The sequence below is a fragment of the Thalassophryne amazonica genome, chromosome 6 (genome assembly GCF_902500255.1).
Source record: "Thalassophryne amazonica chromosome 6, fThaAma1.1, whole genome shotgun sequence".
Taxonomy (NCBI): Eukaryota; Metazoa; Chordata; class Actinopteri; order Batrachoidiformes; family Batrachoididae; genus Thalassophryne; species Thalassophryne amazonica.
In genome coordinates, this window is record NC_047108.1 from 61,762,962 (window position 1) to 61,784,917 (window position 21,956).

Sequence of the window (21,956 nt, forward strand, 5' to 3'; positions counted from 1 at the left end):
TTATTGCTTTTCTTCTGGTGTTAGTTCTCTTGTTGGTTTTTCCTGCTTGGATTTTTCTATCCCTATCTCTCTTGTCTGTCTCTTGGTTCTTGGTGATGGGTGTTTCTCTCTCTGGCCACACCCTTGTTGTGGTGTTTTCCATGCACACCTGTTTCTAATCTGCAGCTCATCACTGGGGTTATATAACACTCACTGGGTGCTTTAGTCCCTCGCCAGATTGATGTGCCTTGTGCCTTTTCAATAGCTCTGTACCTTGCGGTACATAGTCCTGCCTGCCTCATTATGTTCCTGACCTCCTGCCTGTTTGATCGACCACGCCTCAGCCTGATGATTTTTGTATTGTTATATTTTTTTGTACTGCCTTCTTGTGTACCGATCATTGCTAGCCACCTCAGTAAATCCTTTTAAAAACAAGAGCTGTTTGTGCGAGCTTGCGTTTGTGTCCAGCCATTCCTGACCAACTTGCCTGAGAAGCGCAAGTTTATCTGATTTGGCAAGAGTGTGATCATGAAGGCTTGGAGAGAAAGCAATGCTGGATTACAGATGTCAACATGGCAGATGTGGTGCGGAAATAGGAATTTGAAGCAGTTAGCACTGCTAGTTATTAGCAATGTCTATGCTTACTGGCTTATTAACAGTGGCTCGACAAAGGAAAGAATCGAAAGACACAAAAGTGACAATGGCAGTCGGATGTTTAATGATCATCATGTGTAACTTATGGAACTTTGAAATATCTAAGATTACAAAGCCCTGTGAAGCTCGGAGCAGTGTCAGGCAACGAGATGATATAGAGAAAGTGCATGAACTGTATAGTGTGTACTTCCAGTCCCATGATGCAGTGAGTTGGCTGTTTCTATGTTGGGGACAACAACAGAAATGTAGAAACTCTACTCTATGGTTTGTCATCATGTGTGTTTCATATTAAAATTAGTTACAATGCTGTATTATTGGTCAGAGGTTGATGAGATCATCCAGAAATGCTGAAGGCTCTGGGTGTGGATGAAATGTCTCTTCAACATTGTGTTGAGGTCTGGGACAGTGCCTAAGGAGTGGCAAACTGGGATGGTGGTCCCCATATTTAAAAAGGGGGCCAGAGAGTGTGTGCCAACTACAGGGGCATCACACTACTCAGCCTCTCTGGTAAAGTCTACTCCAGGGTGCCTGAAAGGAGGGTTCAGCCATAGTCAAACCTCTGATTGAGGAGGAAAAATGCGGGTTTGGTCCTGGTGGTGGAACAACTGACCAGCTCTTCACTCTCACAAGGATCCTGTAGGGTGCCTGGGAGTATGCCCATTCAGTCTACATGGGTTTTGTTGACTTGGAGAAGGCATATGATCGAGACTCCTGGAGTAGACTACTCCTAGAGATGCAGTGGGAGGTGCTGTGGAAGTATGTAGTGAGGAGTCCCTTCTCAGGGCCATCCAATCTCTGTACTCACAAAGTGAGAGCTGTGTTCATGTGCTCGGCAGTAGGTCAGTCTCGTTTCTGGTCGGGGTTGGCCTCCGCCAGGGCTACACCTTGTCACCAATCCTGTTTGTGATATTCATGGACAGGATATCGAGGAGTAGTTGGGCGGAGGAGGGTTTCCAGTTTGGTGGGTCAGGGTCTCATCACTGCTTTTTGCAGATGATGTGGTCCTGTTGGCTTCATCAGCCTGTGACCTCCAACACTCATCGGATTGGTTCACAGCCGAGTGTGAAACGGTTGGGATGAGGATCAGCATCTCAAAATCTGAGGCCATGGTTCTCAGCAGGAAACCGATGGATTGCCTACTCCAGGTAGGGAATGAGGTCTTGCCCAAGTGAAGGAGTTCAAGTACCTCGGGGTCTTGTTCACAAGTGAGGGGACAATCGAGCGTGAGATTGGCTGGAGAATCGATGCAGCAGAGGCGGTACTGTTGTGACAAAAAAGGGAGCTGAGCCAAAAGGTGAAGCTATGGGCCAAAAGGTGAAGCTATGGATCTACTGGTCACTCTTTGTTCCTACTGTCACCTATGGTCATGGGGGTTGGATCATGACCGAAAGAACAAGATCGTGGGTACAAGCGGCCAAAATGGGCTTCCTTAGCAGGGTTGCTGGTGTTTCCCTTAGTGATAGGGTGAGAAGTCGGTCATCTGTGAGGAGCTCGGAGTAGAGCCGCTGCTCCTTCAGGTGGAAAGAAGCCAGCTGAGTTGGTTCAGGCATCTAGTAAGGATGGCCCCCTGGGCACCTCCCTAGGGAGGTGTTCCAGGCACTTCCATCTGGGAGGAGACCCCGGGGATGGCCCAGGACTAGGTGGAGAGTTTATATCTCCACACTGGCATGGGAATGCCTTCAGATCCCCCAGTCAAAGGTGGTCAATGTGGTACGGGAAAGAGAAGTCTGGGGTCCTCTGCTGGAGTTGCTGCCTCCACGAACCAATCCTGGATAAGTGGTTGAAGATTAGATGACAGCTGTATTACTGCACATCTTTCCATTGATTTCTAGCCTAAATGGAACAGTGGAATGCTTGAAGCTGTTAATTGACAGGACCCGGACGGATCTCCCTGGACCACAGAAAAGAGTGATGTATTATGTGGTCTTCATGTTACTTCTGAGAAGTGGTGTAACACAACCAAAAGTCGAGCTGAGTATGAGTGGAGCAAAAAGCTGCACATTTACATTTTTGCCTTCATGCACGCACAGTGGATTAGGTTGACTGAATTTACACCACATAAATCAATACAGAAAGGAATGTGGAACAGCAAAATAATAATGAAAAATAAATAATAATCAAAGCATAAAAAATTTATTGTTTCTGTGTTTTTGTACTAAAAAATGTTATTTTATTAACTTGAAAACTGTAAATGAAAAAAATCTAAAATTCTATGAGTTAAAGCTAATCATTAATTTTAGTTTAAGCTGTAATCAAAAGAAAACACCACAAACACCAAATATTTAAGGTTTAATAACTTTTTTAAATAAATCAACCTAAAAAATATTGGGGTAATCAGTTACATCAGTTTTAATTCTGCTTTCTTGTTTGCGTTTACAGTGCATTGCAATTCCTCCCAGCTTTCTCTGTACACATCCATCAGGGCCCTGTCACACTAGAGCACAAATACCGTACAAATCACATGAACTACAAAGACAAACAGATTTCGAGCTGTATTCATATGGGACATACGTTCATACAGCCATGTACGAATGCCATTTGAATACCCAAAATGCGGTGTGAAGCTGGCTTGAATGATTTGCACACTTTCAGAGACCAGCAGCTCCCGAATCCAGGTTGACTACCCAGAGTGGGTGGAAGGCAAACAGGGGTAGGGGATGGGGAGGGGACACATGGCAGGGCGAGCACTGTGGTCCACTCTTTTGAAGATCAGATGTGTCACACTGCTGGGTGTCGAATAACATCCACCCATGAACCAATTACATGTAAATCAGGGTCGCCTGACCCCCTGACTATTGCATGAGTGGAGTGCAAATGTGATCGGATTATTATGGACATCTGATCACCAACGGCAGGGGTGAAAGTAAGATTAGATTCTTGCAGGAACTGTGCGACTCAAAGAAGTTTTTTGCTCACACACTCGCATCATATTACAGATATTAAAGACTGCTCTTAACCCACCTGTGGCATTGAGCAGAGTTGCTTGACAGCGGAAGACAATTACAGTATTATCAGCTTCAGGGTGCAGGCAGGATTACTTTGTCCAACACTTTCTGGCTGAGCCGCAATCATGAGCCAGGCAGATGTGTCGACTTGTTCTGCTCAGCAGAGGGTTTTCCAAGACATGGTGAAGAAAGGCAACACCAAGGAGTTGCACACTTTGCCGCAGAACATGACAAACTGCAAATTCAACATCAACTCCTTCAGGCCAGAAGGATGGACGGCGCTCCACCAGTCCGTCATTGATGGGAACCTGGAGCTGGTAAAAGTGCTGGTGAAATTTGCCGCAGATATCCAACTGGGCAACAGGGAAGGGTGGAGAACAATCATTTATAGGTACACAGCTGTGCTAGATTTAAGTTAAATTAAAATCAGGAAAATAAACAAAACAAAACAGTGAAACAAAAAATAAACAACTTTGTAAGCACCACCACTACCAACCACGGCAAAGCAACCAAAAGTGGTGCCTTTTGCGCTCTCAAATCCAAACACTGTGCTGCTTTTACACAGTGCTTCTCCATGAAAATTTCAAATAAAATAAATAAAACGAAACAGCCACGCTGGCCAGCAGTGGGAGCCGATCTGTGTGTATGTATGAGTGTGCATCACCGTGTGCGCATTTGGAGTCCAGAGCGCAGATGGCCCCCTTTTCACCCTCCACAGTCTCAGCCTGTCATCTTATATTTCTTGTGTTTTAAACTTGTTTCATGTCACATTCAAACTTGATGCACAGCATCACAGTGACAGCTCATTCAGCCATATACGGTGCAGCGTGGCTTTTGAGATGCACTGACTCGCTGCGCAGCTCACCTGACCAGGCTGTTACAGATACATGGTCATGCCCTCTCATTGTTTACATAACATAGGTGAATTCTAATCATCATCTTAGCTGTAAGATCATGTGCAGCTGCACTGCACCCTGCCCCAGGGCGAGTTAAAGGCTCTGCGCGGTGCGCCACTTATGCCCATAATGTGCATGATATTACAGATCCATTGTCAGTCCACCTCATGTGTCAGAGGATGTAGATATATGATCATGTTATCATGGCTGTTAAACCCTGTCTAGATGATCGCAGTGAGCGTCACAGAGACACGCTGACTTGTAGCACCTGTGATTGTGGTCAGCATCTGAATGAACATGCTATCACAGATCCACTGTCAGTCCACCTCATGTGTCAGAGGATGTATCTGTATTATCATATTATCATGGCTGTTAGACCCTGTGCAGATGGTTGCACTGCTTGTCATGGATACATACTGAGTCACTGTTACACACAGTGTATTTGGTGTGATTGTGCAATGTTCACGTCTAGTGCACATAAACATTGCATGCCACAGACTTTGCACATTGCAATATTTCCTTCGCACCCCAAACAGGATGCACAGGGGGTTCAGCTCATCAGGAGAACAATTGGGATGTGCGGCAGGATTTGGCATGCCTGATCCATTTTGAGGTTCGCTCAAACACCATCAAAATGCTTTGAATCCATTACGACTGCCCTTCGACCACCGTTCCAATATTCCCAAGTTTGAATGCAGCTCAACAATGGTGTGCTTGTTCTCTACATTCATGCTGGCTGTGCGAATTTGGTGGATTTTGTTAAGTGCCACACGAATGCTGTATAAGGAATTCGAATGAACCTTGAATTGCACAAATGTCGTTCGAATGTCCATTTGTATGGCATTCATGCTCATTTGTGCTCTAGTGTGACAGGGAGGATGGTCAAGATATTCTGCCAGGATATGTGCTCGAACAATTCGTACAGCCCCTCGATTGCAGTTTGAATGGTTTGAATTGCATACGAATTGCCATACAAATATTGTACCACATTTGTACAGCAGTCAGAATGCGGTACGACTGCAACTTGATTGCCGTTCAAATGTTTTCCAACACAAGCGCAACACGAATGTAGAGTGTATGTGCTCTGACTGCATGAATGTCCCGAATGCTGTATGACATGTTCGAGTGCAGCTCAAATTTGCACGACTGTCGTTCAAATCCTCATCAGTACAGCACTTGGTCTCATTCGGATTCTAGTGTGATGGGGTATCAGCAACCTCAGCGCGAAAATATCTGTGGTGCTGTTTCTCTGCATGAAACTGTATTGCTGTTCACAGATCTTGACCTCTTTTCTGACCCTAGTTTCTACTACTCCTTCCCACAACTTCAGTCTGTGGCTGATCAACTTTATGCCTCTACAGTTATTGCAGCTCTGCACATCACCCTTCTTACAAATAAGAACCAGCACACTTCTCCACTCTCAAGGTATCCTGTCACTTTACAAGATTTTATTACACAATCTGGTTAAACACTCCACTGCCATCTCTCCAAAAACATTTCCATGCCTCCACTGGAATGTTATCTGGACCAACTGCTTTCATCCCCTTTATTCCTCTCCTCCCCCTTCAACACATTTCCTGATTTACTCTCTCCACATCATCCAGCCTTCTCTCCCGTTCATTTTCTTCTTTGATCAGTTCCTCACAGAATGCTCTCCTTCTCAGCACATTTTCATCTGTATCCTTTATCATCATCTGTCTATCTTTTCTCGCTCTCTCTGCTCAGTTGGTACAAGTCCTTTTCTGCTTCTGTAATTTCAGGTACAGCTTGCTATGCACCTTTTTTTTAGACGTCCTTCGTTATAGTTTCCTGTCCTTCCTCATTCTACCTATAAACTTCTCTTTCTTCTGCTGCCCAAATTTTAGTCTAGGACCTAGCTTATGGCTCCATCACACATAACACAAAGTTGGGCGAAAGAAGCAGAAACTGGCCAAAAAACTGTGAAAAACAAACAAAATGGGGAACCGCAAAACATTCCACCTGCTGTCAAGAACAGCATCAGAGCACCAGAAGGAGTTTTTTTTTTATGACCACTGTCGCCTGTGTGCTTATATGATGTGTGTTGCTTGGTAACGGCATACTCATAGGGCACTTAGAAAATGTGGTGCCGTTCACAAAGGCAGGTCAAAAGTGGTCAGCTGCTCTCTACTCTCATGCTGTCAGCGCGAATGACCCTGCCTTTTCTAAGTGCCCCATGAGTGGTGTTAGATGTTCGTGGGTGGCACCTGGACTCCAACCAACTCTGGACAAGAGTGGGTCAAATGGTCATTCGTCCGGCATTCCATAAGATTTGGCCGCTGGTGTGAAGGCTGCCTCAATGGCGTCATTCAACCATGGTTCGACATGGATGATGATTTTGTGCAGCTGCTCAGCCGCGACACAACATGTCTGACCTGCGTACGACATGCCACCCAAGTGGTCTGAACAAGATCAGGTGGCAGTGTGACCTCATCATGGGTTTCCAGCACGAGTGGCACGTGAATATAGAGTGCATGTGCCGTGCCCGAATGAATCTGATGACTACTGCACAAGGCGTTCAAGTGCGTCTCTGATTTCCCATGAGTGTCATTTGACTCCTCCTTCATGCACCTTTCTGCCTCAATCGTATTTTGTGTGAAGGGGCCCATAGACATATTTGCACATCATTTATAGGATAACTCAACTGTTCTAGACTAATATGACCCCAGTGAACAACTTGGGACATGTGCCAAAATCTGTATCCGGGACAAACAGCCCGAAAATAACCACACCCTTTGTTGTCCTGTATGCTACTTCAAATACAGCTGTATTTTCTAAACTGCAGCAGCTAGTTTTTCCAAGGTACTCAATATGTTCAGAATGACCAGTAAATGTTTACAAAGCTATAAAGAGTGTAAAATTTCAAATTTTGATATTTTAAGAAAAAAACATTTGGTCAAATGACCTACATACAGTCCAGAATCTATATCACTACAAAAACTGAAATCCAAGAAAGTAGAAAAAAAAAGAGACTTACTCTCTGTCTAAATAGAAAAATAATCTTGTCAAGCATTTTTTAGGTAAGAAAAATTTGGGGAAAATGTATCTCACTTTTTCTTAATAAGTCTTCCCATCTAATATCAAGCTTTATCATATACCTATAAATGATACACCAATATGATTTGATAAAACACTAAAGAATAAACAGCAATACACCCTTTTCGCAGATGGGTAATATTTTTCATACCACCCGAGTAATCAGCCAATCAGGTGTCACGTACAATTCTTTCCGCCTTGCTTAGAAAATAGCGCTTGGAACTTGAGGTGGATGAATGATGAAAGAAGCAAAACACCTTCACAATTTGTGTAGATATTTTGATGAATTTCTTCATTTACAGCAGCTTCATTAAACAAATGTACTCAAATGATTATCAGCACGACGGCGAGCTTACAGGCTAACCTTCGCTACCACTAGAAGACAGTTGCCAGTTATGGCTTCTGAAACAAGGGAGAAAAAAAAGAAACAGCACCGTTTAGCTGAAGCATTAGAGGACGTAAAATATTTTGTCTGTTAAGAGCATCACCTCTTGTTCCATGTGTGTATTTCCCACCGGTGTCACGTACCTCCACATAACTTGCTTTCTGTTCACTGGATGGGGGTTTGTTTAGAATGGAAATTGAGACATTAACAGTGTCACCTCCCCCCCATCACGGGGGAGGTGATGGTCTAGTGGTTAAGGTGTTGGGCTTAAGACCAGAAGATCCTTCGTTCAAAACCCCACCTGACTGGAAAATCACTAAGGGCCCATGGGCAAGGTCTTTAATCCCCTATTGCTCCCAGTGAGTAGTGAGCGTCTTGTATGGCTGCACCCTGACATCAGGGGGGGAATGTGAGGCATAAGTGTAAAGTGCTTTGAGCATCTGATGCAGATGGAAAAGCGCTATAAATGCAGTCCATTTACCATTTAAATGCAGTCCATTTGTCTGGCTCGGACAGAAATATGAGCTCTGAACCTCACTTAATGACCACACATTCGAGATGTTGAGCTAATATGAAGCATCGCAAATGCAACTAAAGCATAATATTCTAATATCAGCTTTGATTTCTGAGAAAGTTTCACAGTTCTGTCAATCATCACATCATCACTGTATGGATATGTACAGTTTGCACTGACAGTTTGGTTTGAATGTTGCGTTGGGGGCTCATGAGAACATGCTCAGGCTGCCCATGTATTAATGTACTTATTTTACTTATTCAAAGTGTCAGAGTATGAGGAAAAGACAAAGAGTTCCCATCTGTAGCAGCTGTGGTGATCTTGGCTTCTTTCGTCAGCCACATCATATGGTCTAACCACAGACGGTGTCTGTCTGATGAGTTTAAAACAGTCCAACATTGCGGCGGCAGAACACACGCATGGGGGTTATCTGTTGCTATGGGGCGTTCTATTGAGCTTCACCTCTTGGTACTACAGCAGCTACATTCTCTTTGACACAATGCAAAACTTCAGACTGCTCACTTGACATCTGTAGACCAATTTGGCAGCCTCTACATGTGATCACATTCATGAGGCTGTCTGCGTGTATCTTGAGCATGTTGTAAGCCCCGCCGGCACGCGAGGCCTATCCTGGAAACAGGGAACCAAAGTGAGGATGCCCTGGTCTTAAGCACACCACTCTAATCACTAGACCAGTGATTCACAAACCGGTCCTCAAGTACCACCTTGCCTACACATTTTTCATCTCTCTCTGCTCTGCCACAAGCTGATTAGCTCATTCAGGTGTGTAGTCAATCATGTACTAACAGACACAGGAATCAACCAGTCAGCTTGTGGCAGAGCAGAGAATGAGGAAAATGTGTAGGTAAGGTGGTACTTGAGGACCAGTTTGAGAACCACTGCACTACACCATCACCTCTCCACTTCAGCAAACTCCTTCCACAAATCTTTGTCTTCCATCTGACCCACTTCTCGTGGGGCGTGTGCTCTTCATCCTCCCTAATCGTCACTCTGTCAGACACTCGCTTCACCACATTTCCTTCAGGATTACACCTTCACCATTTCTGACGCCATCCACATGATCGTAGAACAATCTGAACCCACCTCAGATGTTCCTGGCTTTACAGCCCATTCACTTTGTCTCTTCTACACACAATACAATATGTCTGCTGTACCTTTTTATCATCTCATATCTCTCTCATATGCCAGTCAAATGGCCAACAATCAAAGTTCTGACACTCAGCTCCACACATCGGCCCTTTGTCTTCTTCCACTGCTTTTGGACATGCCTTTTCCCTCGCCTTCTCTTCCTTTGTCCAACAGTAGCAGAGTTTCCACTAAACCCCTGCCTGCTAACTGTTCCGGTGGTGGTTGTTCCTAACCAATAGGCTACGGAAATCTAATTCATGGTTCAAATATTTGATTTGGCACAGGTTTTACCCTCCTGACTCTACTCTCCACATTTATGCCAGCCTGGAAGTAGAGTACAATGACGTGCAACTTCAGTGGCTGGTGTATGAAGTGGTATTGATTATGTGTTTAATCAGGGAGGTCTCTGAAGTGCAATATGATTCACACACTGAGGTTCAGAAGTTTCAGTCTGGCACAGACCAGGCATTGAACTAATCCACTGAGGCTCTCATAAATATCAGATTTGGGGTTGGACTCACATTAGCAGGCCCCGAGTGACAAATGTTATTTCACAAATGATTCACTGATGTAGTTAATCTAAAAGTTGTAGTGGACATATATTTGTTGTTATTATGCTATATGATATACATGTATAATGTAACAAAAAAAAGGCCCTGACAAACTTAATTATGCTTTAGTGAGGAGATAAATGGGAGCGACTGTACGAAATTCTCAGACATTTTCTTCTCTGCTATAAATGTATCTTTCCAACCACACCTCACAAGATTTTATTTTACCTTGGCATCGGACAGCACTATTGGGCCTGTGCCTCAAATATACGGGGTCTGTTAGAAAAGTATCTGACCTTTTTATTTTTTGCAAAAACCTGATGGATTTGAATCACGTGTGCTTGCATGAGCCAACCTTGAACTTTTGTGCGCATGCGTGAACTTTTTCACGCCTGTTGATTGCATCATTTCCTGGTAAGCAGCCTTTCTGTGAGGTGTGTGTCGTGCGCTCGGCGTTTTTTTCATTCCAAGGAAAAAGACGGAACGACTGGAGCAGCGCTGCATCAAATTTTGCCAGAAACTGGATGACAGCCAGGTGGAAACCATTCGGATGATTCAGACGGCTTTCGGTGATGATCCTATGGGCATCACACAGATTAAGGAGCGGTACAACCGGTTTAAAGAAGTCCGCACAACGGTGGAGAGCGAGCCACGCTCCGGCCGGCCATCAACATGCTGAAATGACCAGATCATTTCCAAAGTGAACACTGTGGTGATGTGGGACCGTCGTGTGACTGTCCGAGAAATTGTGGAAGAGGTGGACATCAGCACTTTTTCGGCACATTCCAATGTGACAGAAGAGTGGCGGTGAAAATCATGCCGATGGCTTCGGCACAAAGCTGCCAAGGGCGGAGCAAAAGCGCCTTTGTGTTGAAGTCTCACAGGACATGCTGTGACATGCCCACCTCTTCCACAATTTCTCGGATACTCACATGACTGAAAAGTCACTGAAAGCCGTCTGAATCATCCAAATGGTTCCCACCTGGCTGTCGCCCAGTTTCTGGCAAAATCTGACGCGGCGCCGCTCCAGTCGTTCTGTCTTTTTCCTTGGAATGAAAAACCGCCGAGCGCACGACACACACCTCACACAAAAGCTACTTACCAGAAAATGATGCAATCGACAGGCGTGAAAAAGTTCACGCATGCGCACGAAGGTTCAAGGTTTGCTCATGCAAGCACATGTGATTCAAATCCATCAGGTTTTTGAAAAAAATTAAAAAGGTCCGATACTTTTCTAACAGACCTCGTACAGTAAATGCAGAAAGTGTAACCTTAGCCCTTCACACATAATGTGAATACATACAACTCAGGGCAAATCACGGTGGTACAGCTCGTATGAGCATACCACGAAACATCGCACTGACAGGCATGCACAACGGTTCGAGCACGCGACAATGTCTTTTGAGCAGGAACACAGTGTGCACTATGTTCCAAGGGACGAGGTGCACCACATCACACAGCTGATGTGGAGGAAAATAAAATAAAAACCAGCTGTATAATTACTGAATATCACTGGGCTGATATAAATAATAGATAAAAGGGGACGCAATACAGAATGCCACGGTTAAATAACCCTGGTTAAATAAAAAAAAAAAATGCCACTCTTGGGATTTGAACCCACACACTCTGATTACCAGATTGAAACTTTGCCACTGCACTACAATGAGTATCTTGTAAGAGGAAGATGAAATAGCTAAAATCAACAAGCAGATAAACATATTCTCTAAAGAAAGAAAAAAAGCGCTGTGACAACTGAGCAAACGGCATTTCGTACAGCGTATTTCTGCTGATACGTGACTGAAAGTGGCGTATACTCAGTGGTGGACACAGCTAACCAAAAAGTTAGTTTCAGTAACAGATAATCAGCTAACTGAAAAGTTATCTTTTACGAAGCTAAAATGATAAACCACCCAAAAAAATTATCGGAAGGTACAGCTAACCAATAACTTTCAGTGTTGTCTCCAGTACACTTGCAACTAAGAAGCTGAATCACTTCTGACAGCATCAAAGACAACCACAGACCCAAACAATGAATCAGTACTTGTGTCTTTGAGCGCCCTGCCCACTGCTGGAAGCTCCTGTTTATTACACAGCTTGTAGCAGTGAAGCAGCTAAAAAGAGCTGCAAAGCTCAACTCTCTATGCAATAGCAGTGTCGCCATGAGGTAGAGGTGTTGGAAAATAAAGCAGTGCTGACTTATGGTTTTTAAGTGTATATAAAATTAATACAGACAGAATAACTCCATTAATGTCAACTCTGTCATTTAACGTTAAAATATAACATATATCATTTAATTTTAAATAATGCACTAATTCTGAAGTTTGTAACAAACACAGACAGATGCCAAAGGGATTATGGGTAAATGAGCCTCCGCTAACACTGATTGGTTGGCTCAGTCATTCTATGTAAAAACCAACACGTTAATGTAAGGTGTGTGTTGGTGTTTATATATAAATGTGCTTTTGCAAAATATGCCATTTTTTATTTGTAAAAAAAAAAAAAAGCCATTTGCAAAGCCAAAAAGTTGATTTGACAACAGTCTGATATAACCGGGGTCAAAATAAAGTAAACACTGCCATCTACTGGTGCCCAGACACTTAGTATTTAGGGAGAATACTGCCATGAACACTACTGGCCAGTAGATGGCAGTAGAGACCCCAAAAACTTACAGTTTTCATACGGATCATACATTATTCCAAATAAATAATCCGTCCATGTCTGCTACATTTAAGACACTGGAATTTAATAAATGCAAACCAAATTTCAGACATCTTATATATATATATATATATATTATTCTGGAACAAAGAGGATAGTCAGTGTTTGACTAAAGCAAGACGTTAACCCTCTGGGGTCCGAGGGCATTTTTTGGACAGTTCACTTGCCTGGCATAAATGTTTTATTATTGCTGTTAACAGCTCTCCCTGCAGCCCACAATCAAGTTTTATAACTCTTTTTTTCAGGACAACCTGTGCTTTCAGAATAAATATGCTTTTGTTGTGTTTTATAAGGGTAATAAAGGTTTACAAACAAAAATAAGAAAGAAAAAGAGAAGCGGAAAATAATTTTCCACACACATTTATTCAAAACACACAGCAAACTATAATAAACAACTGTTTTGACACTTTATAAAGGTAATTTGAGGTCTTGTGTGAAAGACTATACAACAAAAAGGTTCAAACAATAAACACAAATGCACATTTTGAACAATATATACAAAATGGTCTATGCGTTTTTTTATTTTTGTCTTCATCTCAAAGCAATTTCTGTCTGCTATTACACAAAGGTTACAACACAAACTTCTAACTTCTACTCTGTTTTGGACTGTTCTGTACTGCTCCTAAAGCAGCTTTCATGTGAGATTGTCATCAAAGGCTCTCCGTCTGCTTTCACTGATCGCTGTGCGTAATGGTGCAGGGTGCACTGAGTATATACTAATAGTATGTACTCATTGGAGCACCCAGGGGGCTATTCAAACGGGCCAACTAGTAACATGTGACGGTGAACCAATTCCGATTGGATACTCACATTGCGCATGTCATCACACAGCTTCGATGAGGAGTACAAACATGGCCGATGGCTGGCTCGAAAGTCCGCGGAGTTAACTTTTCAGCAAAAAAAAAAAAAAAAAAAAAGGAGTAAGTTTCTATCTCATTTCATTAAAAAGTTATTTATAATTTAGTAAAGCTTGGTCTCAGCCGTCATATACAACAGCGTCAGCCCCAGAGGGTTAAAGAACATGAAGCATGCAGCTCACAATGATTCCAATTGAAAATAATGGAGAAGCAACCTGAGCTTCTTCTGGCATTTTTACATAAAACAAACACAATGACAACGTCTATAAACCCAGAGAATATAGTCACGAGAGTTTTAGGCACAATATACAAAAGGTTTAATTTTGTTGTCCGTGTGGAGCCTGATCAGAGCGGCACAAATGCATTTCTTCTGTGAATGTACTGAGTTTACCCATAAGCACTTTGTGGAGACACAATGTCCACACTAAAACCTTCAAAATGAGTGCATTACTTTAAAACTAAAACATATATCTGATATTTTAGATTTATAAAACTTCAGACATGATGTTAATTTAAGTAACTTGTCCAAAATTAGTTTGGTTAAAATTTTAAACATAAGTTAAAACTGTATGCCTCTGGATGACTTGGGTGATATTGCCACGAAACGGGTGCAGTGGAAATGTTCATGCCTGCCAACTGGCTTGATGTTTTCGTGGTTTGCTCATACGAGCTGTTCTGCTGTGATTTGCCCTGATTTGTATTATGTGTGAAGGGTCCCTAAGGCATGTGCAAAACTCATAAGCACCCGGCTTGTGATTGTTTAGATGTGCTTTTGGGTATTTTTATGTACGTCCATCAAGGACATAAAAAATCATCTGCATTTATTTATTTGTCTTTCTGTCTGTTAGTAGGGTTATGTCAAATCTACTGCACGGATTTGACAAATTTTCACCACACTTACATATTAGGCCATGGATGACTCCACTAAATTTTGGAGGTGATCCGGATCCGGATTCTGTTTCAGGATTTCACTTTATAGACTTTTAAGGTTTACGTCAAAACTACTTAATGGATTCTCACCAAATTTGCACTACTGATATTAGAGCATGGATGACTCCACTGAATTTTGGAGGTGATACGGTCATCTGTCAAGATGAGCCCCTCAGTCAAGTGTATTCCATTCCATTATTCCCTGTAATGGAAATAGACAGTTATGTGTGTCGAGATGAGTCCCCCATCGAGCTGAGCTGAGACATGCAAGTCTTTACTTTTTTTAATTGAAAAGACACTTATTACTGTATTTTTATCTAAGACAAAACTTACGTGGATTTTCTTTGGTAGTCGAGTTCATTTCAACAGTGACCGTGTCCCCTCGAGATGAGCTCCACAGCACAACTGTGCATGCGCACCTCACCCATTGAGTTGAGCTCACCCACCGAAGAAAAGTAGAAAACACACAAGTTTTGTCTTTACATAAAAATACAGTAATGTGTCTTTTCAATTTTAAAAAAAGTAAATACTTGCATGTACACATGCTGTCTTTAAAGCAGAATATTGTCGTTAGATGCCAGGGAGCTCATCTCGATGGGCAGAAGTGCATATGTAGTTGCACGGTAAAGAGAGGCAGATAAACTCGACGAGTGAAGGTGTTAAAGTCCAGGGTAGAGAGAACTGTGCATGTGTGTGGAGATCCTCTCAACGAGTAGATCATCTGTTCAGGATTGGTAGACATCAGAAATCTCTGATTGCTCTTAGTTTTCTTAATGCCAATAAAAGGCCACATTTAAAATGTTACATTTTTAATAACAATCATGGAACTACAACCCCAATTCCAATAAAGTTGGGACGTTGTGTGAAATGGAAATAAAAACAGAATACAATGATTTGCAAATCCTCTTCAACCTCTATTCAATTGAATACACCACAAAGACAACATATTTAATGTTCAAACTGATAACTTTATTTTGTGCAAATATTTGCTCATTTTGAAAAGGATGCCTGCAACACATTTCAAAAAAGCTGGGATGGGGCAACAAAAGACTGGAAAAGTTGATGAATGCTCAAAGAACACCAAATTGGAAACAGGTGAGTGTCATGATTGGATATAAAAGGAGCATCCCCAAAAGTCTCAGCTGTTCACAAGCAAAGATGGGGCGAGGATCACCACTTTGTGAACAGCTGTGTGAAAAAATAGTCTAACAGTTTAAGAACAATGTTTCTCAACTTTCAACTGCAAGGAATTTAGGGATTCCATCATCTACAGTCCATCATATAATCAGAAGATTCAGAGAATATGGAGAATTTTCTACATGTAAGCAGCAAGGCCGAAAACCAACACTGAATGCTGTGACTTTCAGGCGGCACTGCATTAAAAACCAACATCACTGTGTAAAGTATCTTACCGTGTGGGCTCAGGAACACTTCAGAAAACCATTGTCAGTTAACACAATTTGTCGCTACATCTACAAGTGCAAGTTAAAACGCTACCATGCAAAGCGAAAGCCGTACATCAACAACATTCAGAAACACAGCCGCCTTCTCTGGGCCCGAGCTCATTTGAAATGGACAGACGCAAAGTGGAAAAGTGTGCTGTGGTCTGATGAGTCCACATTTCAAATTGTTTTTGAAAATCATGGACATCGTATCCTCCGGACAAAAGAGGAAAACAACCATCCAGATTGTTACCAGAGCAAAGTTCAAAAGCCAGCATCTGTGATGGTATGGGGGTGTGTAAGTTGCCCATGTCATGGGCAACTTACACATCTGTGATGGCACCATCAACGCTGAAAGGTACATCCAGGTTTTGGAGCAACACATGCTACCATCCAAGCAACGTCTGTTTCAGGGACGTCCCTGCTTATTTCAGCAAGACAATGCCAAGCCACATTCTGCACGTGTTACAACAGCGTGGCTTCGTAGTAAAAGAGTGCGGTACAAGACTGGCCTGCCTGCAGTCCAGACCTGTCGCCCATTGAAAATGTGTGGCGCATTATGAAGCACAAAATATGTCAATGGAGACCCCGGACCTTTGAACAACTGAAGTCATACATCAAGCAAGAATGGGAAAGACAATTAGTGTCAACAATTAGTGTCCTCAGTTCCCAAACGCTTATTGAGTGTTGTTAGAAGGAAAGGTGATGTAACACAGTGGTAAACATACCACTGTCCCAGCTTTTTTGAAACGTGTTGCAGGCATCCATTTCAAAATGAGCAAATATTTGCACAAAAACACACTGGAAAAAAAAACAAAAACAAAAACGTTACTTTGGATCAACTTAAAAAAATTAATGTAATTTGTTACAGCTAATTGTTTTAGTTTCTAACAATGTATATTTATGATTTTGTAAAGTGATTCCAACAGATTTAAACTGGAAACCACAATTTTCCATTAGACCAATGTAAATAAGTACTTTGAATGAAGTGCACTGTGTTTCACTTTTTTCAGTGCAATAAAGTCTATCAGTCTGAACATTAAATATCTTGTCTTTGTGGTGTATTTAACTGAATATAGGTTGAAGAGGATTTTCAAATAATTGTATTCTGTTTTTATTTATATATTACACAACGTCCCAACTTCATTGGAATTGGGGTTGTAAATAAAATGTTAAATAATTTTTGTCTATTTTATTAACAAAACATGGCAGATCTTTGCAGATTAACCAAAAGCAACACAGGAAAATAACCACAGTATCAATATCAATATAGTTCCCTAAACAATTCAGTTTTATGGAAGAGTAGTGACACCAGCTATTTAAATTAAATTTTTACACATTATTATTATTATTATTATTACTATTAGATATTGAGCAGCTTTTCATAAATTATGCAGAATTTTTTTCAAAATTTTTTAAACCCATGTCTAAGGTTTTGCACAATACTGTAAATCTACTGTTGCACACACATTATGTTGACATTGCCACTCTAGTAATGTGAACCAGATTTTTTAAATTAATTCATTTATTTTGACAATGTTGTTCAGATCAATCTTTTCTGAGTAACGTGAACATAGCAAATTAGATTTTTTTTTTTTTGGTTTTGTTTTAAAATTGCATTTGAATCAACCAGTTTTGGATCGGGGGGACGTGAAATTGCATGATCATAACTGTTCTCGTGGCAGCTGCATTGCTAGACATCAGATTCAAATCATTTCCTGGGCCACATATGTATATATGTGATCTGATTTAATTATGTATAGAACTTGTAAAATTTGGTGCATCACAATACCCCCTGCCCCCACCAAAAAAAAAAAAAAAAAAAAAAAGCCAGTGTCACATTTCAGTTACTGTCAAAAAATATTGGAAGTGGGTACTGCCACAGTACTTTGTCACCAATGTAACCTTTTGTCTATTGATAGAGCACCAATCAGATGCCTCCGTTTTTTCTGTGCCAATTAGTGGATCTGTTTCATAACTCGTTTGCCTGTTCTGTATGTTACTGACTTCCTACCCATGTGAAGTTTGAAAATAGGTTGAGGATGGAGAATAGGTTCCATTTTTTAACATTCATTCATAAATCCATTTTCGGATTTGACACACTTTGGCATGCGTTACTTATTGACACAGTACTGTGGCCGTGAAGTAACCGGATTGGGTTTGGTTACAGTCTACATCTGATGTAATGTGGAGTATGACTGGCTATGTGTCAATAGACAAATGGAGCTCCTATTGACACAGTACTGTGGCAGTAGCCACTTATAAGATATTTGTATTAAAACTCACTAAACTACTAAAAGTAAATTACTAAAAGTAATGCACAACAATTTGTACATATTCAATGTATTCAGTATCTGGCAGGCAGTGGTCATCTCACAGAAAACAAGAGGATTTTCCATGTGGAAAAGGTGGAAATTTGCCTTATTCTCATTGTTATTGTTATCTTAACTCTAGCCCTCTCAGCCAAAACCCTCATGCACGTTTCTGGATGTTAAATGTGTCAAACATCTCACGTCAAATGTTAAACGTGCATTTTGCATGAGTGTGGAAATTTGTCGGAATATCCACAAAATATCGCAACTTATTTTTCGTGGCCATACAAACTGTTTCACATTCCTAGCTTCAATGCGAAATCACCATTTGTGTTATGTGTCGGACGCAGCTCGGAGAACCGACCAGCGTTTGAAGGACCCAGTATGAAATAAGCAGAGCACGGTACAAAGGCTAACTGAATTTAATACATAACAGTGACGTGATACAAAACAACAAAAGAGTGTGCGGTCTGGCGTGGTGGTGATACGGTGCACTCCCAGCAGCGCTAACGGTCCGGAGCCAGAAGCCGTTCGGACCCAAGGACCCCGCCGACACCCCCCAGGTGGCCGCAACAAACCGAGTCTGTGAAAGAAGGAACCATTATGTGAGTCCACACTCTACACACAGAGAGACCACTCAAAGGTGTACATAAACAGCAAACACTTCCTGGCTTAATTACTAATCAGCTTCCCAACCTGCAGGCATGGAACATCCAGTTCACAAAACTCCACTGCAGTGGAAGCCGATACATGACTAACGTACAGCTCAATATAATAAGGTGTGAGGGACACCACATTTACTGACTGTATAAACGTTAGTCACAAAATCTAACGTACCTCAGGAAGTGTGCTGACGAGCGTGAGACCTCACCCCCTCCTCTTTCACAGACCGTGCATCAAACCCTGGACATTCTCTGCATCCACTGATGATGAGATGGCTCCCGAGACGACGATCTCACCCGTCTGGTCACAAGGTCGAGTCTCTGGCAAATACACACTGTGTACTCCAGTCTTAAATGCCACCATGTTCCAATCCATATAGATGCACCTCAGCTGTGAGTCCTGACGAGCCGCAGGTGATCAGGGTGAGGTCCTGATAACCTCAGCAACACAGCCACTCAGTCCCAAATGCAAGCCACCTGGAAGGAAAAACAAAAGACAGAAACAAAAAGGCAGCCAGGCCCCCCAGCCATACAACAATTTGGGTCACTTAAATAGCAAATGTGAACGCAGCCACAGATCTGATTCAAATCTAGTTTGTGTGACAGACTGGACTGGTCACTTACAAAAATGAATGCGAGCCTTTAAAAAGAAAACCAAAAGAAAGAAAAAAGAATGTCATGTAGGCAGGTTAGAGGTCAGAGTGGGTTTGTGTCCGGCTGTCATGTCAGTATTGTTTGATCCTCAATGGGAGTGGCAACATGGAGACACCCTGTGAGGTGAAACAAGACCCACCAAGGAGATGTGATGAGAGTTTTCTGAGAAACTGCACACTTTATCTCCATAGGGCGCCAGAGACGCACAGGGCGCAATTGGATTTATTTTAATGACTGTGAAATTGCTGTTTTAATTACCTGGTGGGCATCTTGACCCTGAGGTAGCGGTCAACTGCAATAGCCAGAAGAGCCAGGATGGAACTTTGCGTCAGCACCAGCACCGCGCACGCCACGAGCAAGCAGCTGTAAAAGTGCGTTTGCAGCCCGATGCTGATGGTGATTGCCAAAGGGATGACGAGGGCTCCCACCGCGATGTCCGCCAGAGCCAGAGACACAATGAAGGAGAAGGTGGTGTCGCGCAGCGATTTATTAATCTTCACCGCCCAAACCACCATCACGTTCCCGATGACGGACGACACCGCGATCACCACCTCCATCCCGATGTAAAGCGACTGCGCTGACGAAAGTGCGCCGGTCATCCTTACAAAATAACGTCCGCGACCAGAGTTCAGTGAAGGACGAGGAGACGCAGCTTCATCTCTTCTGCTGGCCACACGCACAGAAGTTCGAAAAATCCCGTTTTGGAGCCGGTGTGGCGCGCAGCAGCATGTCTGCAGATGAGCAGGTGGTGCGCTCCGGTGGTTAGCGCCGCCGTCTCTTTGTGCGCGGCGCATCCGCTTGGATGGATACACCTGCTCCTAATAACCAGATGAGCATCCTTCCTGCGCCGTACGATTTATCCAGCACGGTGCTTCAGCGTGTCCACGCACACACAGACATACACACACACCCACCCACGCAACATGGCTTTCTCCAGCAAAGACGACAAACTGGTCTGTGCGTTTCTGGATGGAGACGCAGAGCGCACACGGCCGCGGCTCCTCGCTCTTCCGCGCAGTCCTCTAAAGTAGCTCAGTGATTTTGCTCTCTCTCTCTCTCTCTCTCTCTCTCTCTCTCTCTCTCTCTCTCTCTCTTTTTGTCTTTCGTAGTGCGTGATGTTTCTATTCTGGGTGCTCGGCGTCACGTCACCTGGCAGAAGTAAAAAACCGTCAGCTGTGGCTTTGTGCGGGACTGTCCCGAGTCAGGCAGCGCAGAGGTGTCCGACTTCTGACTTAAACCTACGCTTTGTCTTCCAAAGGGCACGCTCATTATGCTGATAAGACTTGAGGCAGTGCATGCGCAACGCTTAAAGATAACTAGAAGGGCACTCACCACTCAGAGATTCGATTACACACCATAAAGGTGTGTGATCATCTCTCAGCTGCTCCCATCCGCTCAGGGTCACCACAGTGAATCCGACATGGATCCAAATATTGATTTGGTGTGAGTTTTTCACACCGGATGCCCTTCCTGATGAAATTAGAGACCCACGTGAACCCCATGGTTCAGATTACAGTGGGTACTGGGGGCCTGAGCCTTACAGTTAAGAGTTGTGATCACTAAAGTGGTAAAAAACAATAGTTTGGAGGGTTGAAAACATTAAACATTTGTATATCCTACTGAGGGTCCTTCTCTCTGCCACTGATGTTAGTGTCTCCAGCTCTGTTCCCAGCACTAAACCAGCTTTCCTCACCAGCCTGTCCAGTCGCCCGGCGTCCCTCCTCTTCATGCTGCTCCCCCAGCAGACCACCACAGAGAAGAAGACACTGGCTACCACAGACTGGTAGAACATTCGCAGGAGTTTATGGCAGATCCTGAAGGACCCTAACCTCCTCAGGAAATACAGTCTGCTCTGTCCCTTCCTGTAGAGGGTGTCAGTATTGGTTGACCAATCCAACCTATCGTCCATAAGTGTCCACAGATATTTGTAAGTCTGGACCACCTCCACATCGACCCCCTCAATGGAGACTGGCTGCAGAGTGGGCCCGGACCTTCTGAAGTCCACTACCATCTCCTTTGTTTTGGCAATGTTCAGCTGCAGGTGGTTTGATTTGCACCACTCCACAAAGTCCTGTATCAGGTCCCTGTACTCTCTTTCCTGTCCCTCTCGCACACATCCCACAATAGCAGTGTCGTCTGAAAACTTCTGCATGTGGCACGACTCCGAGTTGTAATTGAAGTCTGATGTGTACAGAGTGAACAGAGCTGGAGAGAGCACAGTTCCTTGTGGTGCTCCAGTGCTGCTGATCACTGT

The 21,956-nt window shown here is 43.1% G+C and overlaps 1 protein-coding gene across 2 annotated transcripts in view; it reads right to left on the reverse strand.

Annotated features, from left to right (window-relative positions):
* LOC117512275 (adenosine receptor A1-like) overlaps positions 1–20,617 on the reverse strand; it is a 31,451-nt gene extending 10,834 nt beyond the window's left edge. The window contains exon 1 of one of the 2 annotated variants that reach the window (XM_034172284.1): positions 19,961–20,617. In XM_034172284.1, coding sequence (XP_034028175.1) covers positions 19,961–20,496 — 536 coding nt within the window. In that variant the 5' untranslated portion in view covers positions 20,497–20,617. Of the gene's footprint in view, positions 1–10,670; positions 10,691–19,960 lie in introns of those variants that run through there. The other variant, XM_034172285.1, reaches the window with a different exon arrangement.
* Between the last annotated feature and the right edge of the window lie 1,339 nt (positions 20,618–21,956).